Source organism: Anomalospiza imberbis, chromosome 28, assembly GCF_031753505.1.
Source record: "Anomalospiza imberbis isolate Cuckoo-Finch-1a 21T00152 chromosome 28, ASM3175350v1, whole genome shotgun sequence".
In the NCBI taxonomy this organism is placed as follows: domain Eukaryota; kingdom Metazoa; phylum Chordata; class Aves; order Passeriformes; family Viduidae; genus Anomalospiza; species Anomalospiza imberbis.
In genome coordinates, this window is record NC_089708.1 from 4,939,189 (window position 1) to 4,952,214 (window position 13,026).

Consider the following 13,026-nt stretch of genomic DNA (forward strand, 5'->3'; position numbering starts at 1 on the left):
ACTCACCCTAACCTTTCCGTGCGAACCGGATAAAACTCTGAAGGCGGATGGGCAGCCGTGGCAGGATAAAGCCAGGTTTATCCATCCCCAGCCACAATTCCGTGACAGAAATGTTGTGTTTCGAGGCCCTGCAGCTGCCACAGCCTGGGAAATCAGGGCCCTCTCACTCCAGGATACATCCCCGACTCCCAGAGCAACCCTCAGCAACGCAGACAAAAATCCCCAGTGCTTCTCTCACTCTTCCCGTAAAATGCTTCAATATCCAAGAAGAACTCCACTTGCATCAAAAACGGGGGAAACACCTAAAATCCCGAACACTGCCCGGTGTTTTCACGGCAGAAAAGACAAAGAGCAGAATGTTAATATTGCACATTTCAGAGGCCGGACCTCAAATACGGCAAGCACGAAGCACCAAAACCACCCCTATTCTTGCAGTGAGCTATTTATAATAATAATAATTATCCTCTCTATTCTTAGCTTTGCTCCGCTTTGTACTTCCAACACGAATTAACACGGTGTTAAATGTGAGCTGAGGTATGAGTCTCTGACTGATTCTCCACAGCTTGACAGCTTGAAGGCATCCCACAAAAACAATGAGAGAAATGGCAACTTGCACATTAAGTGTAAAACCCACAGTCCCGCTGAGAGCATAATTTTTCACACAAAAATACAAGAAAAAAAGAAAGAAAGTAGGAAAATCCAACAGATCGCTGTTTCGTAAATTTCCATGGAAAAACACGAGGACAACGGGATAGGGAAAAGATAAATGACATGACTGTGCGTAAAGGATGGGGCAGGGTGGCTGCATTGCCACGGGAAGCGGAGGGGAAGGAGAGGAGAACCAGAGGCGGCCCCGGCCCGAGCTCACCCCGGGCTTGGGCCGAGCTCGGGGCACGGTCCGGCACAGCCGGGCCGGGCCGGACCCACGGCCACACCGAGCCAGCCCGGACCGACCTGCGGAAAACAAATTATCGGCAGTTGCAACGCCTAAGAACCACCACCGGTACCGGCAGAGCCACGGCTGGCAGCGCCACCGGAGCGCCCCTTCCCACCGGCCCGGCCCTGCCGTGTCCGCCGGGAGCCACGGCGGGACGGCCCCGGCCCCGGCCCCGGCCCCGGCAGCACCGAGCCAACCCCACCGGCACGGGGGCACACCGGGGCACGGGGGCACACCGGGGCACGGGCCCTTTGTCCGCCGCTGCCGCCGCACATCCCCACGGTCTGCCGACAATTCGCCCTTGCAGTCCCCAGCACGGTGCGAGCCGCCTCCCCGCGCCGCCCGCATTCGGGATAACGGGGCCGGGCCGCCTCTCGCCACAGCCGCGCCCGCCCGGGCGGCTCCTCCCGCCGGCTCGGGGCCGGCCCGGGCCCCGCCGTGCCCCCCGGCCCGGTGCTCACCGCACATGGTGCGTCCCGGTCCGCAGCCGCGCCGTCTGTGCCGCCGGGGCCGCGCCCCTCGCGCCAGGCCCGGCGCAGGCCCCGGCCCGCCCCGCCCCGGCCGCGCCCGCCATTGGCCGCGCCGCCGCCGCCCCGCCCGCCCGCGCCCGGGACGTGGCAGCCGCTGCCGGGGCCGCGTCCGCCGCGGGGGCCGGGCGGACAAAGAGGGGACGGGCAGCGGGCGGCGGAAACGGCCCCGGCTCGCCGGGATGGGCCCGCTCCCTGAGCGCCCCGCTGATTCCCAGCCCCCCGATCCGGGCCGGCGGGAGACCGTTCCCAGCCCCTTCCCGGTAATTCCCAGCCCCCAGACCGGGGTATCCCCTTTCCTAGTCCCTTCCCGGTAATTCCCAACCCCAGACCGGGGAATGCCCGTTCCCGGTAATTCCCAACCCCAGACCGGGGAATGCCCGTTCCCGGTAATTCCCAGCCCCCAGACCGGGGAATGCCCGTTCCCGGTAATTCCCATCCCCAGACCGGGGGATGCCCGTTCCCGGTAATTCCCAGCCCCCAGACCGGGGTATCGCCTTTCCCAGTCCCTTCCCGGGAATTCCCAACCCCAGACCGGGGGATGCCCGTTCCCAGACCCTTCCCGGGAATTCCCATCCCCAGACCGGGGGATGCCCGTTCCCAGACCCTTCCCGGTAATTCCCAACCCCAGACCGGGGGATGCCCGTTCCCAGACCCTTCCCGGTAATTCCCAACCCCAGACCGGGGGATGCCCGTTCCCGGTAATTCCCATCCCCAGACCGGGGGATGCCCGTTCCCAGACCCTTCCCGGGAATTCCCGGCCCCGGACAGCGGAGGGGAGGTGTTTCCCCCCGGTAATTCCCACTGACGCCAGGCAGGAGCAGCACCCACGGGATCACTCCCAGGCCCTCCCGCAGCTTTCAGCGTCTGGAGATCACCGGGTGTCGAACCAAGGCTGCTCCGGGCTAGGGCAGGGAACAAGCGGCCCCGTCAGGCTCCCGGCGCCGTGACACGGGCTGCATCCTTCCCCAGCCCCGCTCTATAACAGCGCCCATTCAGAGGCAAGAGAAAGAAACCATTAAGATGAATCTGCAAAGCAAACTGGGACAGGCTAACTGACCAAGGCGTGACATCCGTGCAGCTGGAGAGTTCAGCGATGCTGCCTGTCTGCAGCCACCGCCATCAAACCCTGCCTGGAAACTTACTGAAGGCCTAAGGCTACAAAAGAGAGCAATGCCATTCATTGAACTTTATATTACACTAAAATGTCAACGAAGAACTATTTCCTTTAGAAGCACAGAAAACAACCCACAGCGTCAGGACACATTAAAGAACCGTATTTTGAGCTTGCTGCCAGAACCTGGCTGGGCGCAGGGCAGAGAGGAGGAGGCCACCGGATCTCAGGAACATGAGAAGCCTGCAGCCAGCGCACAGCCCTCTCCCGGCCTTTGTTCCACAGCGAGGACGCTCCGGGACAACCACGGCGGCGATCCCGGGACTGCAGCGCGCAGGGCAGCGCTCTCGGCGCTCCATCTCCTCCTCACTGTGAAGCTGGACAAGGGCTGACTTCACACCCCCGTTTCCAGCAGGCAGGCGAGTGCCCCGCCGCAGTGGGAGCCGATTTCCCAGGGGCAGGGAAGCGCTGAGCCCTGGGAAGGTGCGAGGGGCAGGAACGCACACCCTGCAGGCGGGCACAGCAGCGCTGCTCCCCTCGGAGCTCACCCTGCCCCGGGCTTTCCTTCCCTGCCCTGCAGCAGGGAATTGTGTCATCAGTTCCACCGTGTGCTTCATCAGAGAGTAAAAGAAAACATGGTAATTTCACACCGATTTCCAGATTCAAACAACTGCGGGTTATTACTGAAAGCTGAAGAAGTATTTAGCTAAAATATTTATTTTCAGATTTCTGCCAAGTAATAGGTAGTTTATGGTTACCACATGCTGATGTGGTGCTACAGAGGAGATTCTCCACCAGCTGAACTGATCCTGTTTAGGGACTTTATCAGAGGAATAATTACACGGGCAAGGGATGAAAGAGAGGAACACTCCAGAGGCTGTCAAGCCAATCCTAAGCCAAATGAGGACCACAAACGCAGCTCCGTGGTGGCAGCACAAAGAAGGGACAGAATTCCTGGTCACAAAGCCAGGCACCAGGAAGAAATCATTCCTTCACACAAAAGTAAACACAACTCATGCAAAGCCGCGTTCGTGCGTTTCAGGTCAGAACAGCAAACACTTCCCTGCCGTGGTGTGCAGGACTCTGCCACGTCCCGCGCAAACAGGATGTGGCAGGAGCAAACACGAACACAGGCCCCCTTCCCTCTGCCACCCTGCACAGGCAGTCCGTGCCTCCAGCACTGCACCTTCCTCCCGATGCTGGGAAATCAGCTGTTGCATGGTGGCTGAACGACCTTCCTGCTAAACGAGCTGATCAGGATCATTCTTTTCTAACATTTGTTTTAAAAGGTATGATTTTTACAACAAACGTTTTTTGTTTCTGTTGCTATGGTTTGCACAGTGGTAATGAGCAAGGAGGTAACTTTCCACGGTGTTACTTCCCCCAAAATGAACAGCTGATGTTACAGGATATCTTTCACACAGAAAAATTTGATAGGAATCAGCAGCTTTTTAACAAGACTTAATAAAATTAACATTCCTGAAGCTCCCATTTACAGAGTAGGGGCAGAGAGTCCTGTCAGTCCCACAAGTTGGGGAAATAACCATTTAATATTGCTATTGCACAAAAAAGCCAAGGAACTTCTGTCTTCTCTTTTTTTTTTTTCAGTACTGAAGTTTCTGTATGAAAAAACAATAAAGGAACACATCACTGTTTTCTGAGCCCACCATTTCTTTCTAAAGACATAGCAGAAGAATTTTTTTGTAATCCAGGGCATTTAATAAATTAGTGGATGAACTGCTGGGACATTCTCACAGCAAGTACGACTATTTTTCTGACAAGGCAGATTTGGTTGCTCCTCAGCACAAAGATGGTTTACATACAGCAGGAGGTAAATGTTTATTTGGCCACAGATGACGAAGTCAAGTAGAATTTGCTTCTTTCTCCACGTCATCATCATCGTCAACAACCTGAAATCAAATCCAGAAGTAGTTTAGATAAACAGTTTAAGCTCTCAGTCCTGCAGGATTTATTACATTAAATTCCTGCTGGGCCCAAGGAGAACAGCAGTTATTCCACACCACTGAACGACAACGGGCTCAGGAGGAAGCTAAGAAAAACTGGCAATCCAAAATGCCAGGAAGAAATGAGCTTTAATTATAGGAGCAGGTCAAGCTACCACAAAGGCCAGGAAAACAATCGCTCCAGAGATCAGACATGTCATGAGAAAGCCAAAGAGTCTGCATTTCAGGGGACAAAAGCTCGTTGCTTTTTATCACATCACAAAGGTATCAGCAAGTGAGTCCAGCTCTGGGCACAGGACCCTGCAGAGCTCTCCAGCTGACTTGGAAAACCTGCATCCATGCACCCCTGGTTTTCCCTGACTGCCAACCTGCCCCCGCTGGAAAGGGACACAGAGCTCCTTTTCCACTGCAAAGAAAACCTCAGCCATGTCTCCTGACGCACCTGCTCAACGCCTTCCACCTCAGGGATGTAGAACTGGAGCATGTTCTGGATCCCGCTCTTGAGGGTGATGAGGGAGCTGGGGCAGCTGGTGCACGACCCCTGCAGCTTCAGCTGCACAATCCCGTCCTCAAAGCCTTTGTAAATAACATCACCACCATCCTCTTGCACTGTGGGCCTGAGGGAACACAACACTCAAAGCTGGTAGAGCTGAACCGGGGATCCTTCCAGAAACCCTCAGTAAAGCAATAGTTAATACTCACAAAAACGGTTAAGACAGAGGGATTGAGTCACTATTTCTCTACAACCACCTGGCTCACATTTCCAACAACTCTGGCTCTGCTGGACTATCTAACATAGAAACTCTGTATGCAGGCAAAGCATTTTTGCAAGGAACCACTGAGATTTTAGGGTAAGGAGTGAACACCCTGGGGCAGAGCTCAGCCTGGCCTGCCCGGAGGCAATCATTGCCTCGGGTGCTGCCAGTAAATGCCTCAGGGGCGTGTCTCCCCAGGGGTGCAGCGCAGCTGTCACCTGTGATAAGAAGCCCTGCTTCCATGAATAAATATGCAATTCTCCACAATTTACGCAGGACAGAAAACAGCCCCAACTATAAAAGCTTCATCCTGCTCGGGGGTGAAGGAAGCAGCTCCTGATAAGCTCACCCCAGTGCCACGAGCATTTCTGCAGCCTGCTCTCCCTCTGCCAGCCACAAATGCCCAGCATTGTAGCTCTGTCCCCATAGCAACATTTTTCCAGACCAAGTTAAAACCATCGAGTTACTCTAACAGAAGCTCTTTATACTGATCCCCAAAATAACTCTCTGAGAGCTACAGTCCTAACAGAAAAATCTGTGAACCTGACACATTTATAAACTCACCACAGCAAATTATCTCCATTCCTGAAAGCCAAAAGATCATGATTTAAAATTCCATTTTTCTTACTTGAATTAACTTTTTGACACACTACAGGACCTTACAGATGTACATTCCCCCCGTCCTGCACCTTCTGACAGCTCCTCTGTATTTAATTTTGATCCGCTGGACAATAAATGCTCTATGTGCAGCCTGGTTGATGACTAATTTCTGAGAATACCCTGCTAGAAAATGAAGGAAGATGCACCACAGCTGATATTCTCATCAACAGCTTCTTGGTGCACTGATGGGTGCAGGGGGAGGAAATTAAAGAAATGAAAAGGTGGGAAAAGCAGAATTTTGGGCAGAAATTGGCTTCTGGTTTCAACACTTAGTACAGGTGCTTGGCAAAGATGTTCCAGCTTATTTCTACTTTTCTTGCTTTTTCAGGGAAATTAACCAGCACCATGTGTCTGCTCTGAGATAAACAAATGTTTACATTATGTGATATCACTTTAAATGCAGCAGCTTAAAAAACAAAAAAAAAAAGTTTCTGGTTCCTGCAGCTTGTGAGCTGGGGAAGATGTCACCCTCAGATATCCAAACACATCAGACATCTTCCCCTGCACCTCAAATGTCAGGTTGCTTATTGCTTTCAGTTCACTCTGGAAGGCAATTCATGAGCACAAAAATACTCCTCGGGTAAACAACACAATCGACAGTCACTCTTGAGACTTCATTAGTTACCACCAGTTTCTAAATTCAAGCTGTGTTAAAGCACCAATAAAATCACAGCAGAGTGCAAGGCCAAAATCCATTGAGGGCCAGGACTTTCCACTAGGAAATCTTCCTTTGGAGTATAAACTACCTGATTCTTGTATCCAGCAGCTCCTTAATCATCAGTACAACTTCATCATCTTCTTCTGAAGCAGCTTGGGAAAAGAAAAATGTGCAAGTCAGAACACTGAGAGAATTCCAGGCTGCAAATTCCTGCCTGAGGCCACCTTAATAGGTTTTAAATTTAAATTCTCCTGCAAGCTTTTCTGAGGGAGAAGTGGAGGCTCTTCTGGATGTCACAAAAGCTAAACCCAAAGGCAGGCTTGGCCTCTCCCTGAAGATTTGATTTACCTGTGTCTGTCCTAGGTGCCTCATCAGTAACCACAGGTAAGCCAGAGGCAAAGAAGTCCATTATGGTTGCATAAATATCTGGTTTCAGTAAGTTCCAGTCCAGGTCTTCACTCTCCTGTGAGAATCAGAAGAGGGGAAAGCAAAAGAATGAAGAAGAGTACCTGCCTGCTGCTGCTAGGTTCCACAGAGATCCTCACATTAAAAATGCCATCGTGGTCTCTCACATTTGATGCACAGACTGGACTTCATGTTCTCTCAAATTGCCAAAGACATTTAGTCAGACTCAGACTGTGACAGCCAAAGAAGGGTCTCCTTGTTTGCAAGCCAAGTAAGTGCTTTTAAAATATTAGCTAAGGTGTGAAAGTCTCCAAAATACGTTATTACTTGACAGATATTTTTTATCAACTGTTTCGGAGACTCAAGACTGTCAATGTACCAATTTACCATCCCCTGAACTTGTTTTGTTTCATATTAAAGGCACTTGTGGACACTTCTCTGGAACCTGCACTGTGCCCGTCTGGATCTCTCTGTGGCCATTTCACACAGCTCATCTTTGAGCACAGCTCTGCTTACCTTGGTGATTGTGATGAAGTCTGGCCCAAAGAAAACACTTTTAACTCCCTCAATCCGGAATAACTGTCTGTTAAGGAAACAAGGGGGGAAAAAATGGGCAAAAATGTTTGTCCTCAATTGACAAACTGAGTTTTCATTTTAACAGTTAACAGTATGGTTAATCCAACAATTTCACCTATGGAAAAAGACCCTGAAACTGTGGTGAACTTGGAGGTAAATACAGCATAAGGTTGTGAGAGTGTTTCTGTAATTACAGGGGGAAGAAAATATATTCTCTTGGAAGACTGGAAAACATCAAAAATGCAATGAATGAAAGAATCAGAAATCTTACCACAAAAGTATGTGTAATGGAAAATGATAAAAGTGATTTCACAACACCCACTTGAAAGAAATTCTACACACAAAACAGTTGTACGTGCACTGAGCATTTGCATCGCTAAATCAACTGGATTTTGGAAAGACTTAAACCATGGAATGACTGCAAGTGCACCAAACCATCTGAAATAATCAAATAATCCTCTTCCTCCAGGGAGCTTCTGTTAATTCTCTGGAAATTTTTATTCCAAATTCTATTTAAAAGGGAGTAATAATACCTTGCTAAAGGTGAGCAATAGGCTGCAGCTGGTGTGGAAAACTCCATAGTCCTCGACTCCAGCACTTCCCTTCCTGGAATAAACTTCAAGCTATTTGGATTTGGTGTGTCCTGGGTTTGAATAAACATGCCTCTTACTGCAAAGACAAAAACAAAGAAGAAAAGTAATATAATCAAACCTAAGGAGCTTAAATGAAAGTCAAGTCCTGATTACTCAGCAAGCCCAGGGTGATCCCAGACCACAGGAACACTGCTGAACCCGGGCACGTCATCTCACAGGGGACAGCAGCATAAAAGGAACCTTGGCTTTGCTTTTCAATAAATAAAAGTTAGCAAAAGAAGCTAACTTTCAGCATTAGCACAGGACATAAAACCCCACAATATGCTCATTTTTAACTGGTATTTACCTGCACGATGCCATGCTGCAGATGGAAGAGATGGTTTCTTTTGCAGAAGCTGGTGGAAAGGCTGGCGAGTGGTCAGATTATGATCTTTTAACAGCATGTGACAGAACCTAGAGAAAAATAACTTTACTAACAATTTCCAAATTCCACATTTGCACTGTCCCAAAGAGAGAGCATTGCAGATGCTTTTAGCTGCCCCGGGACTCAGCAAGACACACCTGGGGTGGTGTCATTGGCTCAGACAAAGGTAAAGGGGGGAGAGCAGCAGGGAAAAGAGAAAAAAAACATTAAAATGGAAAAGGAAGACAGAGTGATGGAGTAACAGGCTTCAGTTTCACTGCTGTGAATACCTGATTTCTGCAACTATGCACAGCCAACAGCATCAGGGTATTTCAACGCAAAGTGAACATCAGAAAATGAAAACAAGACCCACCTCACATCACAGACTAATTATTACATACTAAGGATCAATTATTATCTAGTTCCTCTCCTCCTTATCAGCTACAGGAGAGGAAAACTGATAAACTCAGTAAATCCCATCAGCAGGGGCTGTTCAATAGGAGGCTGGTTCTCTCTGGGGGTCACAAACCAGAGCACAGGCACTGCACCAAGGCCCAGATGCCTCAAACATGGAACAGGAGAGGAGATCTGTCTCATGAAATGAACATCCCTGCTGTGAGCTCAGGACACACGAACACAGAAAAGGTCTAAATCGTGTTATTCGCTTACTTTTGTGGGCTTGGGAGCAGGTAGACACCACAACAGGATGTGTAAGGAAGGTGCCCTGGCAGCTCCACTCTCTCCCTTTAGCTAACAATGATTATATCCCGTTTTACAGTGCTGGGCACAGAGCAGGTGTGCCCAGCGCTACAGGGTCCTCCAAATCCTCCCTTACCGCTTATCTTGAGCCAGTTGTGGGGAAGGGATTTCCTCTTACTTCACGGCCCTGAAGAAACCTGAGTGGGAAGGGTGTAACAGCTGCTCATTGCCTGACCCTGGGCACACGCGGGGGTGCAGAATTACCCCTCACTGCAGCATCCTGACACATGCGAGGGGAACTACACCCGGCTGCAGTGCCCTGAGCGTGTGGGGAGCTACCCCTCGGAGCAGGGCGTGAGGGAAATTACCCCTCGGAGCAGGGCGTGAGGGGAATTACCCCTCGGAGCAGGGCGTGAGGGGAATTACCCCTCGGAGTAGGATCTGAGCAGGGCGTGAGGGGAATTACCCCTCGGAGCAGGGCGTGAGGGGAATTACCCCTCAGAGCAGGATCTGAGCAGGGCATGAGGGGAATTACCCCTCGGAGCAGGGCGTGAGGGGAATTACCCCTTGGTGCAGGATGTGTGAAGGGAATTACCCCTCGGAGCAGGGCGTGAGGGGAATTACCCCTCGGAGCAGGATCTGAGCTGGGCGTGAGGGGAATTACCCCTCGGAGCAGGATCTGAGCAGGGTGTGAGGGGAATTACCCCTCGGAGCAGGATCTGAGCAGGGTGTGAGGGGAATTACCCCTCGGAGCAGGGCGTGAGGGGAATTACCCCTCGGAGCAGGATCTGAGCTGGGCGTGAGGGGAATTACCCCTCAGAGCAGGATCTGAGCAGGGCGTGAGGGGAATTACTCCTCCGTGCAGGATCCTGAGCTGGGTGTGTGGAATTACCCCCCGGAGCAGGATCCTGAGCTGGCTGTGTGTGGAATTACCCCTCGGTGCAGGATGTGTGAGGGGAATTACTCCTCCGTGCAGGATCCTGAGTGGGCGTGTGTGGAATTACCCCCCGGAGCAGGATCCTGAGCTGGCTGTGTGTGGAATTACCCCTCGGTGCAGGATGTGTGAGGGGAATTACTCCTCCGTGCAGGATCCTGAGTGGGTGTGTGTGGAATTACCCCCCGGAGCAGGATCCTGAGCTGGCTGTGTGTGGAATTACCCCTCAGTGCAGGATCCTGAGTGGGTGTGTGTGGAATTACCCCCCGGAGCAGGATCCTGAGTGGGTGTGTGTGGAATTACCCCCCGGAGCAGGATCCTGAGTGGGTGTGTGTGGAATTACCCCTCAGTGCAGGATCCTGAGCTGGCTGTGTGTGGAATTACCCCTCGGTGCAGGTCCTGAGCTGGGTGTGTGTGGAATTACCCCTCGGTGCAGGATCCTGAGTGGGTGTGTGTGGAATTACCCCTCGGTGCAGGATCCTGAGTGGGTGTGTGTGGAATTACCCCTCGGTGCAGGTCCTGAGCTGGGTGTGAGGGGAATTTCCCCTCACGGTTCTCCCCAATGTACAGGGCTGAGCACCCAGGAGCTGCGTGTCACGGAGAGCTACCAGCTTGCGGCTGGAAAGGGCTGAGGAGGAGAAACAGCCTCTCACTGCCCACCAGGAAGAAGCGTCACCCCGTCCGCGATGGAGAAAGGAAGGGGAAGAGCAAGGAGCACCCGGGGAGGCCCTGGAGGTCGCAGTGCCGCTAACTGCGACGGGGCCCCCTTTCAGTCGCGCGAGGAGGGGGCGAGAGGGGCCCCCTTCAGGAATAAGCCGAGCTCCCTCCGGGAAAAAGCCGTGCCGGGGCAGCAGCAGCCCAGGTCACCTACCGCCCGCCCAGCCCCGCCGCCGCGCAGAGCCGCCGCGCCGCCGCCATCTTGGCGCTCCCCGGGGCCGCTCCCGCCGCCGCCCGGGCACGGCGGCGCCCCCTGGCGGCAGCGCCTGAGGGGGACGGCGGCCATGGCGGAGGCGCTCGGGACGGAGCGGGCTGCGTCCGGGGCCACCGGGGCTACCGGGGCCACCGACCGCCGCTCCCGGCACGGCCGGGGCCGCCACTGACTGACCCGTGTGCCAGAGTGCCACACCCACACGGCTGTTAAATCCCCCCCAGATGGGGGCACGGCGGCTCCAGCACTGCGCGGGGCAGCCTGTGCCAGAGGTGGGTAGCCCTTTCCAGGGAGGAATTTCCCCTGTTTCCAGGGAGGAATTTCCCCAGTTTCCAGGGAGGAATTTCCCCTGTTTCCAGGGAGGAATTTCCCCTGTTTCCAGGGAGGAATTTCCCCGATTTCCAGCCTGAGGCCGTTCCCCCTCCTGTCCCTGTTCCCTGGAGCAGAGCCCGACCCCCCCGGCTGTCCCCTCCTGCCAGGGAGTTTTGCAGAGCCAGAAGGCAGCACAAAGTCTCTTCAATGGACATTTACACCAAGACAGAAATTAAATTAAGAGGCGTAGCAAAGCCCAAATAATGTTTTGCACTTAAGACAGTCTCGGCAGCTGAACGATACCGGCAGACACGTTTAACCAGCACACAGTGAGCCCCCACATCTCCCCAGAGGCACCAGCCCTGCATTAAAACCGCTGAGGAGCAGCAGCTTTGCAGGGAGGGCTCGGGGCTCTGTCCTGCCCTGCACGGGAAGGGTTCTCTCTGGAATATAAACTGGATATAAACTGAAATATCCTCTGCTTAAAGCAGCAAGATCAGTTTGACTTTACAGCTGCCAGATGAAACAGCCGAACCCAGTTCAGCACTCACTGAAACCCAGGTTCTCTGTATCCAGCAAAAGTATTTTCCACGGGGAGGGGGGAAGGCAGGCACAATGGAGACGGTGCTTGTCATCAGATACAGTTTTAATAAAATGTACATAAGTTTACAAGTGGAACATTTCTTCATGATTACCAGGAACAGACGATCCCAACCGGAGTGCAAAACTTGTGCCCAGGGATCTGCCAGGCATGGGGGGAACAGAGGGGACTGGGGGACACAAGTCACTGTGTGCCACTGCGGGGACCGCGGACACTCCAGCTCCGGCTCCTCCTGGACACAAAGGAGTTTTTCCAGGGCCAGACTCGGTGTGTGGGATGCTCCACCTGCTGCATCCCACACCAGAGCGAGCCCCCTGCCCTCCCACCCCATGCCTTTGGAGGCAAGGGATCGGGAACGCTGATCAACATCATCCCTCTGCCTTCACAGGGAGCATTTCCAGGTGTGTGTGAGGGTATTTGCCCACCTACAGCAGAAACTACAGGCTGTGGGTTATTTCCAGAAACGCTCGTGCAGCTGATCAGGTTTCAGGAATGTGTTTCAGAACTGGAGCAGGATTTCAGCATCATGAAACTACCATAAAAAATGCGTTGGGGTCTGTCAGTGTGCTCGAAGGCGTTGATTTAAGACTGTGAGGAAAGAAACAAAAACCCACAAAAATTCAACTCCCCAACACAAGAGTCTTTGGTGGAAGCTGAGTTAAAGTAACCGATTAGCACTTTGGAGCGATTGAGTTCAGCAATAAAAAAAGCAGATCTCGTCAGGTTTTGCTGCTGTGGCACTGAGGACACGATCGGGCCGTGTCGCCAGTGCTCACACGGGGTCGGGGTGACGGCAGGAGAGGGGACACTGGGACAGCCCCCAGAGTCCTGCAGCAGCTGGGGAGGACGGTCCCCCAGCAGTCAGGCAGTGAGAGCCAGCTGCTTGTTTTACTCAGGCAGAAACTCTGATTGATCACTCTGAACAGAGACTTCAGTGCATTCAGTGGGTGAGAAGCAAGA

At 52.8% G+C, this 13,026-nt stretch overlaps 2 protein-coding genes across 3 annotated transcripts in view; both read right to left on the reverse strand.

Moving 5' to 3' along the window:
- GFPT1 (glutamine--fructose-6-phosphate transaminase 1) overlaps window positions 1-1,547 on the reverse strand; it is a 30,833-nt gene extending 29,286 nt beyond the window's left edge. For both annotated transcript variants that reach the window (XM_068174468.1, XM_068174467.1), the window contains exon 1: window positions 1,399-1,547. In XM_068174468.1, the coding sequence (XP_068030569.1) occupies window positions 1,399-1,405 (7 nt within the window). In that variant the 5' untranslated portion in view covers window positions 1,406-1,547. The remainder of the gene's footprint in view (window positions 1-1,398) is intronic.
- Window positions 1,548-3,988: 2,441 nt separating this feature from the next.
- Window positions 3,989-11,251, reverse strand: NFU1 (NFU1 iron-sulfur cluster scaffold). The gene is made up of 8 exons (XM_068174504.1): window positions 11,097-11,251; window positions 8,536-8,642; window positions 8,130-8,265; window positions 7,537-7,603; window positions 6,964-7,078; window positions 6,704-6,767; window positions 4,985-5,159; window positions 3,989-4,488 (listed from the first exon to the last, which is right to left on the reverse strand). The coding sequence occupies exons 1-8, from the start codon at window positions 11,141-11,143 to the stop codon at window positions 4,441-4,443; spliced, it is 759 nt and encodes a 252-aa protein (XP_068030605.1). The 5' UTR covers window positions 11,144-11,251; the 3' UTR covers window positions 3,989-4,440.
- Window positions 11,252-13,026: the final 1,775 nt, after the last annotated feature.

Coding starts and splice junctions, on each gene's coding strand:
- NFU1 (XM_068174504.1), bottom strand. CDS start 11,143: ATGGCGGCGGCGCGGCGGCTCTGCGCGGCGGCGGGGCTGGGCGGGCG. Junction 8,643..11,096: donor GCGGCGGGGCTGGGCGGGCG/GTAGGTGACCTG, acceptor ATTTTTCTCTAG/GTTCTGTCACATGCTGTTAA. Junction 8,266..8,535: donor TGCAGCATGGCATCGTGCAG/GTAAATACCAGT, acceptor TTGTCTTTGCAG/TAAGAGGCATGTTTATTCAA.